Here is a 23,846-nt window from a genome sequence, read left to right as displayed (position 1 = left end):
ATAGATAACTATAGAACCCCCTATATGCCCCCATCATCCCATGCCTCCTACCCAACTAGTACGAAATCCTTATGCATTAAGCCAAACACCATTCTTATAGGAGACTTCAACTACCCCTCCATCAGTCAGGAGACTTGTACATCCTCAAACATGTATGCCCAGAAATTTCTGGACTTCATTATTTCAAACTCATTGGACCAGTTACTCTGCACCCTGTCAGGGTTATAAAATCCTGGACTTGGTCCTTACCAACATGGAGAAAGCTTTGCTCTCCAGCAATTGTCACTTCCTCCCTTGTCAAAGCAAACCACAGATCTCTCCCATTCTCCATAAGAATCCAGCAGGAAACCTCTTCCAATACCTTGGGATTCAGAGATTATGTTAAGGTTAATGATGACCAAACCAAATTCAAAATCCCCCTCAAATTTGATGAGCCAACTGTGTGTGCAGAAAACTTTGCTACCAAATGTTATGCACATGTAAATAGATGAATCTCTCCCCCTCCAAAGTAAATACAGTGCAAAGTTTAAGTGTGAACTCCTATGGTGGAACCCAACAGACCAAAATAAAATAAAAAAATGGTCTTTGCATACAAAAATAAACTTGACTCTCAAGATGCTCAAAATACCCTTAAAGGAAAACAACTGGATATTAAAGCAGATTCCCAACCTGCTGACTCTTCCAGTCCCTGTTCTTTGATAAAGCTTAAAAAAAATCACCCTTGAAGCTTTAAAAAATAACCCACTCAACTGTTTTCCCTGTTCTGCTTCCTAGCTTTCTATACTGTTTTTGTTTCACTTTGCAAACCAACTTGAAAAACCTGTAGCTGGCTCTGAAATTATGTCACATCAGCCATCTGCTCTTGCTCTAGCTATTGGGATGTTTCCTCCCCCAAAGTGATGTAATCCCCGCCTGATTTGCATGCTGTATAGAAGAGCCAGTGTTCCTCCCACATTGTGATGTCAGACTTACCTTACCCAGCCCACTCAACCTAATAAAATCCATGTGATGTGTGGAACTCCTTTTCATTGTACGTGTATCCTGTTAACTGCATTTGTTTGAGGGACTACTGAAAAGTTTGGATTGCCTGCATTTTCATCTGCATTTTTGCTTCATTGGTAAGATAAACCTTCCTAGTGAATTAAAAACGTAATTCTACACACAGCCCCTGTTTGAATGCACTTCTAGCCCTATTTTGTACTGCCTGATATAGTTTATGACTCTTCTGAACAGGAATACTCTCTTCCTCCCTATGAGGATTCTGCTGCTGAAGAATCTATCCCTTCAGCCTCTCCTCCTGAGGATTATTCTTTTGGGGAAACCCTGCATACCATGAGGGAGCACTTCCACTGGGAGATCCAAGACTACTCAGAATCTAAGAAAAGGCTCAGAGACTTTCCTTTACTACCTCAGCACAGGCCTCTTGCTATCCCCCCTGTTTTAGACATTGTAGATGATGTATTTTAAGAGTCTGGCCTGTCTCCTGACTCTTTACCCCCTGCACCTGTTAAGCCAGACAGATACTACAGGGTTCCAGATTCACATAAATTTATTTATAAAAACCCTGCTGCTGACCCAGAAACTATTTCTCAGGGTCCCAAAGGGGTCAAGGTTTCCACTGCAAAAAAACCCTATCCCCTCTGATAGGGATTCAAGGGCACTGGACAGATGGGGGAAAAGGTTTACACTTCTGCTACCTTGGCTGAGAGGGCTTTAAATTGTCAATTTCATATGCTTAAATATCAGCAATACTTACTGTCACTGCTTAAACAGAAAATATTAAATTCTGAATGTGCAGAAAACAAGGACATGCAGGATTTATTGCATGCAACTAAACAAGTGGGAAGGCATACTTTGCAATGTGATTTTGATTCTCTGGAGGCCTCTTGCAGGGCCGCTGTTACGGGTTCTGTCATTAGGAGGCATGCTTGGTTAAAGGAACAGAATCTGCCTGATCATGTTAAAGCAAAATTATTAGATGCACCATTACAGCATGATACTTTGGTGTTAAAGCAGAGGAGGTGTTGAAGAAAATGGAGGACAAAGCAAAATCTATGCAGACAGACAGTTAAGGATTTCTTACAGGTGCAGCCATCCAGATTTAGCAGGAACTGGCCCACAAAGAATTGGTCCTTTCCAGTGTCAGACAGGCCACAAAGAGGCAGATACAGACGCCCCAGAGGCAGATCCCAGCTCCAAGGCTCATACAGGCCTAAACAATGTGGTGCTTCTACCTCCAAAAGCGGAGAAGACAAATCACAGCTATACAGGAAACAGTCCCAATGACTTTAGTCTGCCAGCACCAAGCACTTCTCTTTTGGCAGCCCCCTTAGGGGGAAAACTAGCACTTTTTTCACAAAATTGGCACATGATCACCCAGAACAAATGGGTCTTGAATATAGTGTCTCAGGGCTACAGGTTCCACTTTCACACCCTGCCAAGGGCAAAAGGTATGCCAGACCTGCCATACAATCAATGGGCAGAGGCACAAAAGCAAGTTTCATCCCTCATGGACATGAGGGCCATTCAGCGAGTACCACAGCAAGAGCAGGGACAAGGATTTTACTCGAGATTTTTCTTGGTACCCAGAAAGGACAAAGCATTGAGACCAATACTGGACCTGTCTATTCTAAACACATTTCTGGACGTTCCAAAATTCAAAATGTTGACTCTGCAGCAGCTTCTGCCAATGCTGGGCAAGAAGGCTTGGCTTGTAACTTTGGACCTAAAAGAGGCATACCTGCATGTCCCAATCAAACAATCTTGCAGAAGATACCTCAGATTCATAACTGGCTCAAAGCACTACCAATTCTCTGCACTGCCCTTTGGCTTATCTACTGCGCCCAGGGTCTTCACAAAATGCCTGGCATCAGTAATTGTATTTTGCAGACAAAGAGGAATTCAAATATATCCTTACTTGGACGACTGCCTTATTCAAGCAGAGAACAAGGACATTCTACTAAAGCATCTGGCGTTTGTAAAAAGATTACTAATTTGCCTAGGGTACACAGTAAACGAAAATGAATCAAAACTAGTACCCTCTCAAGAGATAATATTCCTGGGTGCAAGCTTAAATACAACTGCCCAGATGGCTTATCTCACGCCAGACAAACAAAGGCAACTGACTTCTTACTTCAAAATGTTGGCAACAAAGACCCAGTTATCTGCAAGAAAAATTCTGCAGGTTTTGGGCTTCATGCCATCCTGCATCCTGCTAATTCCATATGCCAGACTGCATATGAGGAAACTACAATGGTATCTAAAAAGTGTTTGGACTCAACATTGCCACAGCCTGGAAACATTAATTACCCTCATTCACTGCCTGCAACAGGAGTTTCGATGGTGGGCACAGGCCTGTCACCACAACAAGGGACAGCCATTCACTTTACCCACAGCCAGGCAGACACTAACAACGGATGCATCAGATTATGCCTGGGGGTCCTACATGGCAGAAAAATGTATTCAGGGCACATGGCCCGCAAGCCAGATGCATCTTCATATCAATCAAAAAGAGATGCTAGCTGTTCAACAATGCATTAACACTAAAAGACAATCTGGTAAACAAACCAATACTGTCTCACAATGAAAATAGGCTTGACAATAAACTTTGCCCTTGAAACAGCATTGAAACCCACACCACATCCAAAGAAAATGCATCTGGCCAGTGGTGGATAAAGATTACATTTGAGCGGTTTTCAAATCATTGGCCCCTTGCACACAAAACAAGAAACATACAGGTGTTCTTTTCTTTATACACCTTCCTGACTTTATTAAATTATATTCCTTGTATAATACAACACACATGTTAGAGCGCATTTTAAATGTATTGTTTGAACATTTTACCAGTAATCTGTACTGTAGGCAATGAAACAAAACACATGAACCAATAATGACAACACTGCCCAATTCAGAAATTTTTCATCACAAAAGTCTGCTTCCACACCCACACTATAAATAGAATAACAGTAGTGTAAGCCATAGGCATCTTGCACAGCGTCTCGCACTTATTTTCAATTTCATTTTTGGGGGGGGGGGGGGACAAAAGGTCAAAAACCAGGGACACATTTTAAACATTGCTTGTATAATTTTGTAAAGTTGCTAGAATAAAATGTGCTACCATCATGCATTTCACTGGCAGGTTTTGAACCCAGGACTCTATGCACTACAGTCAGAACAATATACCACTATGCCAAATCAGCAGCTGCCTGAAAAATAGGAAGACAAACTTAATAGCCATTTAGTGAATTCATTTCTCACTTCTCAACATAGCTCTTAACCTCAACACAAAAAACATGGACAAACAACAAAGCCAATAATGGGGGAATACAAATTCAGTTCTCACTTCTCACTCACCATATCTCTGAACTGTTAGCACAAAAACAATAATGGGGGAATACAAATTGTGTGCTCACTTCTTATCATAGCTCTAAACTCTTAGCACAAAAAAAATGTTCTTACTTCTCATCATAGCTCACTCAACTCTTAGTACAAAAAAATCTGGACAAAGCTCAGAGCATAACTTTCAACTGTTAGAGAAAAAAAAATGTCTCACTTCTCATCATAACTCTCAACTCACCCAGAAATGGTGGTGGCTAGGGATAGTAGGCTCTTTTTACCCTGTACCAAAGGTACAGGGTTTGAGCCTGAATACCTCTAGCCACCAAGTGTATTATATGGGGGCATTTTCACACAGACACACACACACTGGTTCCTTACCCCGAGTAGTTATTCCTCTGTTGTTACTGCCCTGAGTAGTTCCCGGCTCGGCGAACTGCTGTTTCAGCTTCCTGGCCTGCACAAGCTCTTCTGTTCCCCATTCCCGCCGTTTCAGCGCGGCCTGCCAGCTTGCAATTCAGCCAGCTGGAAATGATGACGTAAGCTCCTTGAGCTCAATTCCGACTGGCTGGTAGCCTGATGGAGCTGACGTCATCGCACACGTGATGACGTCAGCTCCAACAGCACGAAAATTTTAAAAAAAGCAAAGAAAAATCGGAAATGAAGGGGTGCCACTCGGGAATCGTGGCACCCCTTCATTTGGACACCAAAACTCTGTAAAAAACGAGTAATTCGGAACAGTTGGCAGGTCTGCCTGGGGTCATTCTTGGTGTTGCCAAACAAACTTGTAGTTATGTGTGTGAAAGGGTGTGTGTGTGAGTTGAGTGAGTGCGTGAGTTGGGTGAGTGCATGGGTTGGGTGGGTGAGCGAGTGTGGGTGGGTGAGCGAGTGTGGGTGGTGAGTGTAGTGAGTGGGTGTGGGTTGAGTGGGTGTGGGTGGTGAGTAAGTGTAGGTGGGTGGTGAGTGTAGTGAGTGGGTGTGGGTGGGTGAGTGAGTGTGGGTGGGTAAGTGAGTGAGTATGGGTGGGTGAGTGAGCGGTTGAGTGTGGGTGGGCGAGTTGAATGTGGGTGTGTGAGTTGAATGTTGGTGAATGAGTGAGGGTGGTGAGTGTGGGTGAGTGAATGTGGGTGAGTGAGTGAAGTGTGGTGGGTGAGTGAATGTGGTGTGGGTGGTGAGTAAGTGTAGGTGGGTGGTGAGTGTAGTGATTGGGTGTGGGTGGTGAGTGTGGGTGGGTGAGTGAGTGAGTGTGGGTAAGTGAGTGAGTATGGGTGGGTAAGTGAGTGAGTATGGGTGGGTAAGTGAGTGAGTATGGGTGGGTAAGTGAGTGTGGGTGGGTGAGTGAGCGGTTGAGTGTGGGTGGGTGAGTTGAATGTGGGTGCGTGAGTGAAGTGTGGTGGGTGAGTGAAGTGTGGTGGGTGAGTGAATGTGGGTGAGTGAGTGAAGTGTGGTGGGTGAGTGAATGTGGGTGAGTGAGTGAAGTGTGGTGGGTGAGGGTGAGTGTGGTGAGTGAGTGTGGGTGGGTGAGTTGAATGTGGGTGAGTGAGTGTGGGTGAGTGAGGTGTGGTGAGTGTGGATGAGTGTGGGTGGTGAGTGAGTGTGGTGGGTGGTGAGTGTGGTGGGTGGTGAGTGAGTGTGGTGGGTGGTGAGGTGAGTGGGTGAGTGTGGTGAGGTGAGTGAGTGAGAGTGAGTCTCATTTTTGGATGTAATTTCTAAATTTTGAAAACTTTGTTTTTATATTGTCATATTGCTTTACATTGCCCTACCGATATGTGACAAAGTACAGGCAGAAGCACAGTAACAGCTGCAAAACCTAAGAGCATAAATTTGCAATAACCATGCGTATACATTAATTGCATGTTTTTACATAAGAAGCAGATGTCTGTCACAATTAATCGACAACACTACATCAGATTACAATTATGCAATACCGTACTTTTTTAAATTATGTCTTAAAAAAGCATGTTGGTGCTGTCATGCAAGTCTGTAAAATATTTCATGTTTATAGTGTGTCATTTGTTAGCTATTTAATCAAATGGGAAGGAAAAATAAGTGGGAGTTTGATGCTTTGCAAAACGGTGATTATTCCCAGTGCTATGTAGCTTGGTTCTAAATTTGACAGGAGGAGTGTAACAAAAAAAGTGTCCCACTGTAAGGAGGGAAAGGCTGACAAGAAAACAGTACATTAATCTGGTCACCTGCTGTGAGCTGTCAATCACATGCAGATAATGGGTCAAATTACCCTTAGCTCTTTGACAGCTAGGGAAGGTAGGTGTGAAGTGGGAGGGGAGATGCCTTGAACTAGATTTCAGCCTTCACAAAAGAAAGCAAGTTAGCATTTCTAAGAAACAAAAGCAATAAAATGCACTTTTCAGTTCTGTTCTGTAGCATTTGCACTGCTTGTGTTTGAAGTAGTCATTGAAACAGGATAACATTTTAACCAAAAGTAGGGGACTTTAAGACAACAGTGAATGCCTGTTAAGTCAATGAAGTGACAGCAGCTTAAAGGAAAACGTGTCAGATCTGATGCAATTTTTTGGAGACAAACAATGCATTCTGGGATACTTAGAGGCAGAGTAAACAGTCTGAATTATTTCAAAATGCCAGCCCCCATGTGGTCAGAGTCCGAAATTGCATATAAAAATATCTAAAAAGCTCTAAATAGTCCCAGAGTGCTGTTAAAATGTAGGAAACACCAAACCATGATGAAATAAATATGTTTTTTGAGTCTGATATATAACCAGCTGAAGATTAACGACAAAGACTTATTTACCAAAGTTCAAGACCACAGAAACAATGCCCATCACGGTGCAGAACTAACAGTAAATGACATCACATTCTAGGACCGAGTGGACATAGCAAATCAACTAGCAGATATATTTAGCTTCAACTTCACCCATCTCTTCTCTTCTCATATATTCTCAGATTCTATACCCCCTCACCAAATTTCCCTGGTACAAGTCCTCAAGGCACTGTCCAAGGCCAAAAACACTACTTCCATGGGGATGGATAACATACCAGGCTACCTACTGGTTAGTCTGAAACAGGATTTATTAGACCCCCCCCTTAGAGAGGCTATTTAATATCAGGCTACAAACAGGCTTTGTGTCCACTGAATGGAGGACAGCAACAGTCATCCCCTTACACAAAGGTAGGAGATCATAGGACCCTGGTCATTATAGACCCATAGGTCTGACATGCCTTATCTGTAGGGCTATGGAAAGGATCATTATGGAACTAATAATGACATAGGCAACCTACAAACCCTTGATCCAAGCCAGTAAACATTTGTCAAGGACATATACTGCCTACTTAATATGGCTGATGTCTTTGAGAATGTTATAGAGGCAATGGAGAGTCAGTGCACAATGCATATCTAGACCTCACCAAGGCATTTGTCACCATCCCACACTCTGGTATCATGGATATAATCTCCCAGATAAACATAACTGCCTATGTAACTCACTAGATAGCACACTGGCTCAAAAACAGAACCCAGGAAGTTTGGGTGAGCAATTCGGCCTCCTCCAAAAGACCTGTTACTAGTGGTGTACCCCAGGGTTCAGTCCTTGGGCTACTCCGCTTCAGCATTTCATTCTCAGTGGTCAAAGCAAATGTTAAAGGTTTATGGCTGACCAAGTTTCCAGATGGCTGTAAACTTGGTGCCATCATAAATTCCACAGAAGACACTAAGATCCTCCAAGAGGGCCTCTCCCAAACAAATGTCTGGTGCTATGACCATGGACTGAAAATAATGCAAAGAAATTCATGACAGTATCCTTTGACAAGCATGAACTACTTTTTAACTTTCACACTGACAGCACCCTCCTGAAAAATAATTACATAATCAGGGATTTCAGAACTTATGCTGACAATGAACTGTCCTTTGATCACCATGTATTCAGTACTGTAAGGAAGTAATTCAAACAGTTTATATTCAAAGACATGGCATCCAGGGTTTATTTGTTCCATTGTACTCAGCTTTTATTAGGCCAGTCATTGCATACAATGCCCCTTTTGGTAGGCATTTGTCCAAACACTTGTCATAACTAGAATGGCCATAACATTTTCTCACTAAAAAAAAAAAAAAAAAAAAAAAATCAAGGGCCTAAATCACAGAAACTATGTAGACCATCACAAAGCCTGGTTCCTCTTCTCAGTATAATACAGGCTAAAAAAAGGTGCCCTCTGCCTCAGATACAGAGGCTCATGTGACCCTTCCTTTCTGATCTATTACACATTAACAAATCTAATAGTGAGAACATCCACCCGAGGTATAGTATGTGTCAGAGAATACCATATCAACGGAACAGGCTTCCACTCCACATAAAGCAAAATACTTCCCTTACTCTAGTCAGATGTAATCTGAACGACTTGGTGGGAAACCATAAATTCACCCCAGGTTTAGCACCCATGTCCTTCACGATAGAGGAAATAAGTACAGGTCCCAACCCACTAGGGTATTTACAGACTAAATATAAGGGTTAGGAAAAAATGGAAATGTAAAGCTAGGCTTCATAAAATCCTCATAGATCAAGAAGTAAATATCTATGAACTCTAGGATATAAATTATATAACTGCCAAGTACACCCATTTGCATATTAGAAGACTGTACTTCTGTCCTAATCATATGCATAAAGACACAGTCTCATATACATGATCCTCGAGGTGCACCACTGATTATCACATGGTCTAAATCAAACACCCAGTCTTGCAAGCTACAATTCAACTGTTATTGATACAGTTGACAAAATGAACATAGCCAAATATCAGCAGGTATTTTTGTTCCCTTCTCTCCCTCCCTTGCTTCACACCTTCTGGACTTCTGTCCCAGTCATTCACTGGGCCTTCCAGCCCCTCCTGTCATCCCCCAGACTATGACTGATTTTCCAACTGGGACTGGTATGGAAACTAAGGGCATCCTGGGGATCTTGCCAGCCACTGCTTCCATGAGGGTTAGGGATTTTTGCATTACTACTTACCCTCTCCCCCCCCCCCCCCACACACACACAAACTAAGGTCATCCCAGAACAGTCCGAGGGCTACTTCTGTCTCTCTCTCGTTCATATATCCCTTGTCTTTTTGTTCCAGTGAGTGGCAGTCTAGAACTTGAAAGTGTTCTTCACATGACACACTTTACATACTTAATCATTTTTCAGCACTTTACTTGCTTTTAGCTAGTCTCATCTCCTCCTTGTACATCTTATAGAACTTCAGTCATTACTCTAGGCAGTACCTCACCACAGCCCCCTGCAAAAGCAGGATGACTCTGACCTCCTGTGAGTCTCATTCACTTAGCAGGGAGCCCAGCACATGCTTTGCAGTGACCACTGCCCTGTCATATCATTCTGTGTTTCAGACAAGTGTTGTTGTGGATTAGAAATTTATTTACTGCTTGTTTTGTTAAACATCTGGCTTAAAATTGCTGCAGTGTTTTCATATATCAAACAAAGCTACTCATTAGCACTAGTCAAGAAAAATCTTGATGATTGGATGGGAGATGGGAAATTCACCCTGGGTATCACTTCTGTGGCTCTGCTTGACAGGGGCACAGGAAAATAATTTTCTTGGGTGGCAAAAGCCAGGGTACCATTTGGCTAGGCTTATATAGGCCCTAGGGCCAATAGCCTAGTACTTACCTATGAACCTATATATTCCTTTCTCATACAAAGAACAGTTTGACTTTTGTTAGAGTTCATTAGAGCTAAACAGGGAGGTGGTAAATGTTTCTTCTAATCATGCAACCTTGAAAGAAATGTATGTATCCTGTAATTTATGGAACATGTACAGCATAGAACATAGTTGGAGATAAGCTTGTTGAAAGTGAACAAAACAAACCATGTTAAGATAATAGTGTGATAATGTTTTAAGCTATCCTCCCATCTGCATCTGTTTACTCCTTTTACCTTGAAAATGTGCGCATGGTTTTTATCACAGTTATGAAAGCGCTGAAGCTTGTGTTTTTTTTCTATTTTAGAAAATATAAAAGGGTTTATATCTGTGCATATAGCTGAATCTCTCCTAATACGGAGACATTCTGTATCATGATACTGATCTAATTAATAATGTGTTTGCATTCAGAATCTTTGACAGTCTGTGTATTAAACTTAATAGCTGTATATCTGGTGTTGACAAATCTTCCATTTCAGTGTTATTACTTTGTTTCTTTTCCTCTTCCAGTGATCCTACAGCTTCTTGTCTCCCCAGGTGGTTTATGCTGTCACTCTTCTCAAAGTGCATTACCTTTCACTGTTTTGCAGTGAAGTTCACCTGCCACATTTCAGCTCATTCTGAACATCTTCAGACCGAGCTGATTCTGTCCCTAACATCAGACAACTTTCCCTGCCTTTGGCTAAACAAGCCAACCCTGTTTGTCAACTTCAGTGTAATATCTCACTACAGAAAATGAACAGCCCGATTTCAAATTAAATTGTAGCAAGATTAACAAGTCCAAAATATATGGGTTATCGTCTAAAAGTGACAGAAGACAGAATCAGAAAAAGTCATAGCGGTAGTATTAATGCCAAAACCAGGAGACAAACAAGCATTAAAGAATTTTTTAGGAATGATGTAGTACCCTGCACAATTATACATAATGTACGAGTTAGCATTGCCTCTTACACATCTGTTGTAATAAAATGTAGCCTGGGAATGGAGATAAGAACATAGCAAGATTTTTGAAAAGGATAAAAAAAATACTAATAAAAGCACCTACACCAAAGTCTTATGTAAGGAAGCCAGTTGTAGTAGAATTGGATGACAGTCACAATCCAGAAGGAGCTGCGGTCTTACACTAATGGACCAATTGGCTATGAGACATGAGCATTTATGGCTGCAGGGAAGGAAGAAGCTCAGAAATTATTTAAAGTTGTGAGAAATTTCATACATTTTTATTTATACCAAAGAAATACATTTAGATCTAGATTATAAACCCTTTCAAAGCATATTAAGAAAGTCATTTTACAAGCTAATTCTGAGATTGCAGAGGATTTTGCATGATCTGTAGAAGTGTGGCCTGAAAGTGAAATACAGACGAAGTAAAGAACATTGTACAGTGCTGCTGACTAAACCATGTCTGCACGAGCAGAATGAAGACCTGCTAAAAGAATTTGAGGTATTGTAATTGCAAACTAAAGAATTAAAAGGTCACACACACAAACCATTCCATAAAAACTGCAAGAAAAGCCCAGCCAAGCGAGTGATACCTTAAACATCCTGTACAAGAGGCCCATGGGATACATGCAAATGACCCTTTAAGGGCATCAAGTGTTTCAGCTGCATGGCTTCTGAATGTCCATGACCTTTCTACTTTTTAAGTGTCTATGCTAGTAACTAAGAATAAGGACTAATGCTGTTTGGGTAATGCATGTCATATGGTTCTCATTTGGCATTTGCCAAACCAAGCCAAGTCGTCACAGAAGTTGGTAACTTATTCAGTGTTTGTCAACCCGAATGAAACTAAAACAAACTACTTCTCAGCAACCAGAGATGAAAAAGAAAGTGGCCACACAGTCGGATCGTATTTTAAGCTTTCTTCCACTTTAATATCACGTGAACTTCTTCAGAAAAAAACAGGACGCCTCGTGTGGTTGCATGTCCACGATCACCCTTGTGGGCATGTGTGTGCCCTCGCATACACTGCGTGTTTGCGATGGCGAGAGGAGAGTCCTTGTGGTGTGTGTTCTTGCCAGTCAAGTGGATGTTAGTGGTGATGTGCGTAAGTGCGCACATGCGTTCACACTAGGGGAGTATACGAGCGAGGTGGGTTGTAATGGACTTGGTCCAGTGTACAACTTCACATTCGTGCACTCTCCATCATGAGAGAATCATTAGGTAGCTAGAGTTTTGATATAAACCATCTATTCACGTTAGACATTCATTCACAAATGTAGATGTTTAAGGAGGTATTTTATTGTAAAAAGCGATTACCATTAAAATGTAGTTTTTTTACATACAAAATAGCCTTTGTCACATATATACATATTTTTGTAAGTGAAAGTAATTCTGGCATCATTGGATTATGTATGTATCAAGTTTTATATGGTCAATAGTTACAAATTTAAGTCAACGTTTCATAATGTTTTAATATATACAATTTGAAAAAAGGAAACGTTTTTTAAACTAGTGCAATCTGCAAACTTTTTATACATAAAAAAAGTGTCATCTAATTGTTTTTCACTTTAATACCTGAAGTATAATATCATTGTTTAAGAGAATAACATCATTTCCTGTATAATGACTATAAAACCAGGATGTAGGGAGGCGTCCTGTTTTTTTCTGAAGAAGTCCACGTGATATTAAAGTGGAAGAAAGCTTAAAATACGATCCGACTGTGTGGCCACTTTCTTTTTCATCTCTGGTTGCTGAGAAGTAGTTTATTCAGTGTTTGTGTAGTTTATTAAAATGGTTAAGATTCTCAGAAAGTATTATGGACACAGACACACACACATATATCCCAAGTTAGGATACCCAACATAATCCCACTAGTGCAATCACCAAGACACACACACACACACACACACACACACACACACACACACACACACACACACACACACACTTTCAGCCTCATTCTTGCTCCTTTAGTCAAGCGCACACATGTCCACACATATACACACAATTTGGCAACCTCACCTCCACCACCATGACTCTGATTAACTTATCTGCACTATAAGTACTCCTATAGGAATGAATGAGTTAGTGCTGTCTTTGGTAATAAAATTTTACTCAGTCAAGAGATTCTCTGAATCACTTGGCTGAGTGAATAGGGAGCTGCAGAACTTTCCAAGAGAGCACATAGCTAACTAGCATTAGCCACTCCCCTAGGGAGACTGATTTCCACTCTAAGGCCCCCATGAGGGAAAACCATCATCCATAGAGAGGTCAGTGACTCAAATAATTATTGTCATAGCTCTCAGCCTCCCAGCTCCTAAATGTGGCACACTACCTCCCATAATGTGGAACAAATGAGCAAAATGTGGAACACTTACTAACAGCTTGCTAACAATTTCATCTAAGAGGCTAACAGGGTAGTTAACATATACTCTTTATAGTTATAAAAGATTCTTTTGATAAACTATTTTGATACAGTATTATTTACCTTGGATATTACCTAAAAAATTCTTAATGTGTGATAGACCCTTTCAATATGTCACTGCGAGGAACAAGGACTTTTTAAGACTCAAAATGAGGAACGTTCCTCATAATGAGGTCACTTAAGTGCCATGGTTACTGTGATGCAGAAAACTTTTGAGATAAGGCTTCCACATTGCAGTAAGCCTTTCTTAACCCCCCCCCCCAACATGTTTAGAGAAACAAGTCATATAACAGAGTTGGTGGGTTGGCAAAAAGGGTGTGAGACAAGACCAAAGAAAAGCTATGAAAGCATGGGAGTAAGCGTACATACAAACTCTCACATTGCACTTTTATTTCATAAAAGTTTTATTGTTGAAATTAAAGTATTACACTATTTCTGTCCCAGTAGTTTGGTAAAAGTTAAAGGACACAAGCTTAAATGATCATTGTTTAACTTTTGCATGAACTGTTTTATTTGTAGACATTTGCTGTTAATTTGCTGTCATCTCTGCTGCTTTGCCAAATACTTACCTTTGTCACCACAGGAGGTGGGTGAGTAATTCCCAAGAAAACATTTTGACAATTGCTCAGCAAAGATGGTACAGAGTGGGCTACTGCTTTCTTTTCTTACAGTTTACAGTCAACTACAAACTATAATGGAGTAAAGAATTGTCAAAGCCTGCCTTCCTCATTTTTTTGTATTGACATGCATTTACCATGAAGAACATTAAAATATAACAGTTTAGTTCAGAAGTCAGGCATAGCAATCCTCTTCCAAATGGTCTTCAGTTTCCAAGGTACAGCAGAACAGAAAAGAAGCAACAGTAGGTTTATTTAGCTTATTTACCTTTCTTCCAGGATGTACACAAGTACACAAGCATTTTCTTGCCAAGAAATGCACAAAATAGTAAGATATTTAACATTAATACTAACGTTTGTTGGTTTGTGCATAATGCACAGTATTAACGACACAGCAAGCACAAGAGAAACTGTATACAACTTCAGTCAATATACATATAAAAAAGTCTAAATTAAACTTTTACTACTTTTGAGCCTGGAAAATGCATCTTTCAGAACAATTTCACAGCATGGCTTGTGTGGTGTTTATTAAATCAGTTGTCTGTCTTTTTCCTTCAATACTAGTGTGGTTATCACTGGTGCAAATCAACATACATTTTCATCTTAAATGTCCGCCAGGTTAACAAAGGTACACACAGTTCATTACTGCAGGATACATTTCTCTGCACAAGTCCTGATGTTCCTCAAAAGAGAAGTAAGAAAAACCATCAGCTCGTCCTTTACATTTCTACTAAAGCTTGACAATTGTCCAGCGCCATGTGTGTGATTCCATAGGAGAAGAATGAAGTTTTCTTCTAGTCTCATGCATGCTTGGTATTGTAAAATGTCAAATGTTATTCTGCTAGGGCAAACCTGAGATCTCACTGTAGTTTCATATCTCTTGAGCTAACAGTGTTGGTTTTAAAGGTGTACTAGCAAAGGTTCTAGACTGCATATCTTGAAACATGACCCAGAATCCCATAATTCTTCACTAAAGCTATGCTGTCTACATCTTTCTGGACCTGTACCCAAGAGTATCAGTCTCCCCTCATTGATTGATCTGCTTATGTTAATATATCTTGATATATTTTTAGTTATTTGTGCAATATATACTTAAATATATTCCAAGTAAGTACAATATTTATTATATCCATAGTTAGTATTATTTAAACCACTCAAGTGCAATATTAAACAAATAACTTGGGCATTTCAATCTGTAGTGTGTTTTGGATTACTTTAAATAGGGTAGCTAATTTAACTCAGGGGAAGGTATTCTTTTCATATACAAGTGTTGATAAATGTCTGCGCTTTCTTGCGTGTACTGGGACTAGTATTGTATAAATGTTTCCTAAATAATAGAAATTAATAACTTTCAATCCTATTTACAAAATGAGGTTAGGCATACAGCTTGGTAATCATGTTCATTTGGTGCGATTGTTCCTTCTTAAAAGTATGGCCATTATTGGTAGTGCTAGGGACATCACACACATTTGTTCACTATGGGTAGTCTTAACATTTGTACCTTTTTTGGGGGTAGTCAGATGTATAAACATAACTGGAGGGTGTTATGGAGAGACTCACTCTCCTGTGTCACGAGTCTAGGATAGAGGAGGATGCCAGTAGCATGGCGTGTGGGCATATGCATGTGGCCACACCGATGGTTTAGTGGTCAGTTGTGATGGGTCAGATATAGCTGGGTTGACAAGTTTACACTAAACATGGTTTAAACCAAGGTGACATATTGGACAGACTTAGGCTTGTCTCAATCACTTGTTTGTTCAGACAGTGACTCAAAAACAATGGAGTAATGAGGTAACACAGTATAATGAGTCGCTAACATCATTTAGTAGATTGTGTAGTCAGATTAGGTCACACTCATGCATAATCAAATAATATTGTTGGAATTCCAAATCATTTTGGAATGAGTTGGTAACACATGGCCAGCATTTTTAAAATTACAATGTCTAATGGGATTGAATATAGTCAATCGCAAAAATAAAAGCATTTTAAAGTATCCGCTTTTTAAGGAACTATCACTTATGTAGAACAACAATTATACGTTGTATAAAATAATGTCATTTTAGTGTTTTACTGTTTTAAAATTGAAACATTTTTTTATATTGGAATATTAAAACAATATGTTTACGATTTCAACATCATTTCCTGTCTAGTGGTAATAAAACCAGGACGTAGGGAGGCGTCCTGGTTTTTCTGAAGAAGTCCACGTGTTATTAAAGTGGAAGAAAGCTAAAACATCATCTGACTGTGTGGTCATCTCAATCTTTGCTTCGGTACTTTACACAGTTTGTCATTAGTTTTGTTCGGGTTTCCGGAGGTTTTTGTTTCGTTTTTGGGGACTAGTATTGTATTTGTTAGCTATTTTTATTCCTGTACTTGTATGTGTTGTTTCACTCTCCTTTGTAATCTCAAGAATTGAGCTGATACATGAAAAGTTAATTTAGGCTACACGTGGCAAAGTTTACTTTGACAATATTTGTTCTCTCTGATTGATCTGCTTATATATTTGTTCTCATGTCCCATGCCTGCCTGGCTAGTGCTGGTGGTCAGAGATGGCTGACAGTCATTCTAACCCTGTCATCCTCATGTTTTACCGTCCATGCAGCTGAAGGGCATACAGTACTGCCCTAGGGATTTATACACATTTCTCTACACTTACTTCAAGCTATGAGTCACTTAAATTAATGTGTTCTTGGCCTGCCATTTAGAACACTCCTATTAGTCCTTCCTAGTTAATTTTTTAAAAGAATACAAATATGTACAAATTTTGAAAAGGACATAAAAAACAAAAAACAGGCCAGCACTCTGCTTAGTCTCCAGCAAAGTATGGGTGAATGGGAAACAAAATGTTGGGTGGGGTGCAGTGGATGTCTTGTGAGTACTGCACAAAAGCAAGCGAATCATCATACGTTATACTGAGCAAGGAATCATGACTGTTTACCCAAGCAGGATGGGTTACTGTCTCTCCAGCTTACCTTTGTTTCCTCAGCTGTCAGCCATGAGTATCTACAGAACTTATCTTCCTGAAACATGGAAGGAGAGGGACACATTTTCAGGGGAAATATTTTCTTGTGCCTGCCTAAGAGAATATAAAGTAGCAAAGAAGGATGATGGGAGCAGGAGCTACAGACTGCTGGAGAGAACCACATGCATCATCTAGGAAGGTCCATAGAGTGCTGCCACAAATAAATAAATAAATAAATAAATAAATAATGCAATTTCGAGACTCTGTTTCCTTACCCTTTTCATCGCCTATATTCATAGCCCATTCTGTCTGGCTGCAGTATTGGTCAATGGCATTTATCACACTTTGTGGGTCTCCCCTTGTAGCAGTTTTTAAGGCAAAGTCTAAAAGTCGCTGTTCTCTTGTGTTGCCTTTGAAGAAATTAATTATGCTTTTTACGATGAAAGCATGCCAGAGCACCACTAACATGTCATAACGTATCTTCTTGAGCAGTGCAAAAGCCAGGAGCAGAATTCCTAGGGAAGCTATCAAAACCACATAATACGCTGCCATCTGCAAAGAAAATAAAGGCCAGGTCAAAGTTTACAAGTTAGGTTTTGGATGATATACAAAAACAAATTACTCTAAGTCTTAAAGTCTAAAGGCTTACAATAGGACAGTTGTGCATAATCTCATTTTCAAATGCATACATTTCCATGGTGATAGTATTCTATATAAACAAGTTGGGCAAAATATCTGTTCATGCATGAAGTACAGTAGGAACTGGGGGAGGTGAGACTACTACTAACTATTAACTAATACTACTACTGGTGAGGGAGTACCCACCACCACCAAATAAAGCCCAGGCTTGCACCTCTTCACTTTACATTTCTTTGGTTCTCACAATGCATACTGTGCATTCAGCAGATAAAAAGGTGGAGATATGCTTGCACTGAGAAGAAAGCAAAATGAATAGCGCATTGACGTGGCAGGCATATACAAGGCAGTAATAACTGTAAAAGGCACTATTGTGCATTCTTTAAGAAAGTTTGTCGTTCAACTAAAATACCTGTTAGAGCCAGCATTAGTGGTCCTAGGGCCCCCAACTGGTGCCCCAGCAACTTGAGTTCAAATGGCAGTCCCTTGTATTCAGAGACTGAGAAGTGAGTTGAGCTCACCAACTCTTTAAGGATTAACTTCACTCCAATGGAGCTCAGGAAGGTTGCACTGTAACTTCTGACGGGTGGAGCCTAAGCCTTTTGGCAGAATCAAATTATGTCCTCACAAACACTGCAGAAAAAAACTAATTTTACAGTAGTAGTATTCTTTAGGTCCTAGGTCTTAAACTGAATTTTATAAGCCACAGTAACCACATTAACTATTACAGTTGTAATATTTTGTAAACAACTTACAGTATCTCAGCAATCACTCAAGTTACACACATACTGTCAGCAGCATTTTATTCATCTAGCGAAGAGCTTCTTATGAGGCTAAGGAGTTCTGTCTGTGTTATTTGGTTGTTGAGATATTTAGAAATATGTGAAAATTATATCTATGTAAATTAATATCAGAAAAACAACAGTTAATATATATTTACCTGCACTAGACAGAGGCTAAATATTGATGCAGTTGAGTTTGCCATTGTGTAAGCTTTAAGATGAAATATTTTAAAACCTTGTACATAGCATGCAGTTGGAATTACTGATGCAAATATGAACAAGTAGTATTTCAAGCCTAGCGGCATCAGTAGGAGTTAACTGCAGATGCACCTGGAGGCATTGCTGTATGGCTGCCATCTGGTGGAGAACCTATGGTACAACAGTAGAAACAACTGATAATGGACATTATTGCCTGCCAAGCAGTGCATAAGTACTGCATCTAGGTGCGCACACACGCACAGTGGTTCTAGTACACCCATAGCTTCCAAATAAATGGAGAGGTTATAGGAAGTAAAACACCTTATCTGTCTATATGATGGTCCACTTTCAACCTGCTGTCTCTTCTACTTAACTGTAGCCGTTTTGTTGTTGAGGTAGGACAGGAAAAAAAAAATATTAAAAATTCTGTAAACAAAAATAAACAAGCATAGAGAATGGAAAGAAATGTTCAAAGAAAAAATACAGTTGAAGTAATACATATTTATGGTGCATTAGACTACACCAACACATATGCCATTTTACTGAAATGAAAACAAATGACTACAACCAAGTCTATATATCAGCAGTGTTCCTGACTTACAAGTGCTGTTCCTGGTTTTAGCTTAAATGTTTGCTCAGTCACTCTTTTTTCTGTAACACTGAAGTGATGATTGCCATAAACAGATAGTGGCAGGTATTTACATTTGTTTTTTTTTTGCTGTTGTTCACTATTATGTTATTGTGAATCTTATTATACAATAAATGTTATAAATGAACAGTACCATTATTTTAAGTCTCCCTGAGCGTGAGCCTTTTCACCGACTCTTGAGGTAAAAGGCTGAGATCTATGAGGAAACTTGCTTTCAGGGGAATGCAGTACCTATCTACCAAGAATTAAAACAATAAGCAACCTACATTAGACACATTTGGCAAAACCTTTACTTAAAAAAAGGAAAACAAATACAGATTACTTCATTAAGACCAGCTTGCATGTGCAGACAGGATGTATTCTGCAGTGCCACAGGCCAATTTAAGCTAAAACCAGGAACCCATTTGATTGGGTTCTAACTGCTCAGTCACAGCTGGTTTTTACACCTACTTACAGCTCATACTGTAACATAAACACTGAGGGATTATTGCATGAGAGAGGCCAGTGCAATGGCGCAGTGTGCTTGGGAGTGTTATGTGACCGTGGGGTTGGCATACAATAGTAAATTTGCAATGGAAATGTAGGGTGGCTTTCATTCATCCACCCTCAACCCCTTTTCCTATTTTGCACATGGGGTCAGGGTGTCACGTTAGCAGCGACAATCATCTCGAGCCAAGGTTTACACCACCACGTGTCTAGCCCTGAGATGGTAGTTCATTCATACCACTCACTTGCATGCACACTATCACCTTCAGCCAGTTTAGAGTACCCAATCCACTTACTGCATGTCTTTGAAATTCAGGAGGAAACCGGAGCAGGTGGAGGAAACCCATGTGACCACAGGGAGGGCATGCAGAATCCGCACAGAAGGCACCCCAGCTGAGAATCGAACTGGAGAACCTCTTGCTGTGAGGCAGCAACGCTAATCGCTGCACCACCGCGGCCACCCCGTATCCATCATGGGGGTGGCTTTCACCCCCTACAAAAATATTTTTTTATCAATGAGTGTGGGTGGTTGTTGGACAAATTCTGTTCTTAATGAGGTGTGATTAAAGGCCTGTTTATTTGAATCATAATGTCACTTGGGGGGGGGGGCAGTGACAGCAATACTGCAAATATATGCAGGGACAGTGAAAAAAAAAAAGTCAACTATCCATTTGGGGGGAGGGGGGGTTGCATGTGCAAAAAGGAGCTGGACTTAGTCTAGCAGGACAGTCAATGCTTCAACTCCACTTCCTATCAGGGGGCTGTATGACATTTCTAATTTGGAGCAAGTCCTACATTATTTCTCCACTCAGCTGAGCAGACCTTGGCAGAAATAATTACACTCACTTGTAAAGTGCTGTGGTTGAGTATGAACAGATGCTTTGTATGTCTGATTATGCAGAAAGTGGTGGGAAGGAATCTCACGTCCATAAATAAAGTGAATGGCAAGAATTTGCCAATGCCTTCCGCTGCAACAATATGGAAAGAAGAAGAAAGGACTGAGGTAGTGTAATATGTATACAACAGGAATAAACAATGCACAACTTTGACAGTGAACTGCAAACTGTATGAAGAACTAGATGGACAAAAGTAGTATAGTGCATTAAGCAGTATGCATATTGGGAAACAAAATAAATGATCCCCACACAACTCTTAAGCTAAGTAAGCACTCTTCAGAATTTTATTATTTTTAAACCATGTCTTAATGAGGCATATGCATGGATGTATAAAGCCCTTAGTGCGTTCTACATGAGACAGGCTTGATTAATGGCTCAGGCACTTGGTGGTTAGCCATGTCCATCCTGGGAGGATGGATGGATCAGGGCTGTTTAATGACATGTCCCCCTAAAAAGGAGGAGAGTGTTGCAAAAGATAAACAATCAGCAGCAACAGTAGCCTTCTTCACAAGTTCACAAGAGCATGCACCTGCACAGGGGAAGGACTTGTTCACTTACCTTTTATCTTCTGCTATATTGCTGAACTTGATCAATGGAATGTGAATCACTTATATAAATCGGTACATACTGAATATACATGACAGCATGTTTTGTCAGTTCTATTTTCAATGCTGTTTCTTCTCATTAAAGAATTAGGATTCCGGTTTGCATGCGTGTAATGTACCTTACAATCAAGTATAGCGCTAGATTTTGCAGATATTTGATAGAGTGTATCTTCTGCCTTGAATGTAGTGACAATATTACACTAAAAGAGTTTGGGGATATAAATATTTGAATTAATAATAATGTCTTGAGAGGCGTAATTTATATAGTTTATCTATGATGGACTTATCAGGGGTAAATTGATTTTCATGTATACAATATTTTCTTCAGAGGAACAATTGTCAAAGTTGTGAACTGACCAGAATGCAACTTCTGGTAACAATAGGAGATAAAATGTATTCCTTGCTGTTAACCCTAAAAAAAGTTTTTTTTTTCAAAAACTATATACTTCATACCAAGAATTATTTACCTTTACAACTAATAGCTTAGAGTCTGTAATAAAGAGCATTTGAATGCTGTAATATACACTCTCACTGCAGAATGTATGACTTGCAATTCTCAGTGTCACATAAGGACATCAATAAGTCTGGGGTATGAGTCATATGATCAGGAATGAGTCATCAGTTCAGAATAAAACTTTAATGTGAAGCATCTCTGTGACTACTCGAGCCAGATTTTATGCCTCCATTTGCAATAGAAAACAAACTAACAAGTACTTTCTCTTGGAGATTTGTCATGTCACAATTAAAAACTTTTGTCTAAATTTTTCTTATTTAAAAATACATTAAAATAGTTCATTTAAATTGCTTAAATCATTATAAAATTTACACACTGAGTAACAACTTCATTTCAGCTCTCCCAGTGTGAAAACAGAAACTCAGAAGACAGAGCCAGTGAACTCAATTTTGGGTAAATTTCAGTAACTGACTAGTAAGTGCACTGCCTGGATGCCAGCAAAAATGATTTTCTTTTTCAATCACAAAAGTTGAGGAAAAAGCAAGAACTGTGAATAATTCTGCAGTTGTTTAGCAAAAAGCAGTGCAAGCTCTAGCTTTGGTGCAAAACATCACTTCCATTAACCTAGAGGAAAAATAAGTCAAATGTAGTCAGAGCGGATTAAAATAAATGAAACACTGATGGACATCAATTCAAATAAGAAAAGGCTGGAAAAAATGGAAGAAGCTTTAAACAGATATTCAGATAAGGTAAGAAAACTGCAAAAATCAGAGGTCAAAATGAAGAAAAGGCTGACTGAACATGAGAATGTTCAAGAAGAGATGTTTCTAAAATAATAGAATTAGAGGACAGAGCACTTAGGGAAAACCTGAGATTTTCAGCTGTACCAGAGAAGCTGGAAAGAACAGACTTCATTAATTTTATTAATGTTCAAATAAGCACCTGGACTGGTATTCCACAGCAGGAGTTGTTAACTTGAAAGGGCACATTGTGTGTATGCTGTAGATCTATATCACGAAATCGACATTTGGAAATGTCGACTCACATTTGTTCGACACAAAAATGTTGAACTCCAACATACTTGAACAGCCAAATCACTGATTTTTGATGGAAAGAAATTGGTTGGCTGTTTTGTTACACCTGCCCTTTTCCAGACTGTAGTGCAATCTCGGAGTTAGAATATTTAGTTAGGGGGTGTGGGGGCAAATCCCCCACTTAAATATGTTTGTTTTTGTGTGGCGTTGGGTTTTGGCCAACCAATTTCTTTCCATTGGAAAGAAAACCGGTGATTTGGCCATTCGAGTATGTTGGAGTTCGACATTTTCATGTCGAACAAATGCGAGTCGACATTTTCAAATGTCGATTTAGTGATATAGACCTGTATGCTCCAAACCAAACCTGGCCATGTGAAAGCAACCTAGAACTTTAATAGTAAAGATGCAATCCTACCAGCAGAAGGAGTTGCTTCTGACAAAACTGTGTCAGAAGGGCAAAGTACTAAAAGTGGGAGGCAGTAGAGTGTTTGAGGAAATTGATTACTCACTGTACACCTGGCAGAAGATGAGTAAATGTATTTCAGTTTTGATGACAAGGTACTGCCAGCTATGCCAGGAGAAGTCGGGCAGTGGATGTGTAACATATGCCAGCATAGCTAGCTGGAGTTTTGTAAATAGGTATATGTCATTTATATATCAAACGGACTTGTACAAGCGCTTGTGCTGAAAATGTATTTGTAAAGCAGCATGTGTTAGAAATGTACCAACAGTGTGTTCTGCAGGACAGAAAAGAAATACACCTGTATGTCGGATGGTATTGTAACTGCTGAAATGAATATATTGTAACAGAGGATACTGAAAGACAAAAGGTTAATCTCAGTCCAGCTAACTTTGAAAAATAGTCTGAAATTAAATTACCTGGTTTAGGCCATAAAGATTGTATCTTACAGTTCTGATTGTAGCCAGAGACAAATGTTTAAAAACCAGGACTATGAATCCAATTTTATTGTATTGAGGGATGAACTAATTGCTATCCTGGATGGGTGGAAGTTTTTGAAATTGCTTTACAGATTACAGATTCTGTAACACATCTTAAGAATGCTCTATGTGTGTATATTATGACACGTATGTGTTAGATTCTGGTTCAGTTTCTAGTAAAAGGGGTAGTGTGGGAACGAGAGTCAGGTGACCAGATTT

The 23,846-nt window shown here is 39.8% G+C and overlaps 1 protein-coding gene across 3 annotated transcripts in view; it reads right to left on the bottom strand.

The window, feature by feature from the left end:
- Positions 1–23,846, bottom strand: part of LOC122799567 (catechol O-methyltransferase-like) — a 287,182-nt gene that overhangs the window by 170,193 nt on the left and 93,143 nt on the right. For all 3 annotated transcript variants that reach the window (XM_044068702.1, XM_044068703.1, XM_044068701.1), the window contains exon 2: positions 17,224–17,500. In XM_044068702.1, coding sequence (XP_043924637.1) covers positions 17,224–17,500 — 277 coding nt within the window. The remainder of the gene's footprint in view (positions 1–17,223; positions 17,501–23,846) is intronic.

Source organism: Protopterus annectens, chromosome 4.part0, assembly GCF_019279795.1.
Source record: "Protopterus annectens isolate FY-2018-M chromosome 4.part0, PAN1.0, whole genome shotgun sequence".
NCBI lineage: Eukaryota > Metazoa > Chordata > Ceratodontiformes > Protopteridae > Protopterus > Protopterus annectens.
Note: the sequence above shows the minus strand (reverse complement) of the source record. Positions and strands in the feature narration are given on the sequence as shown.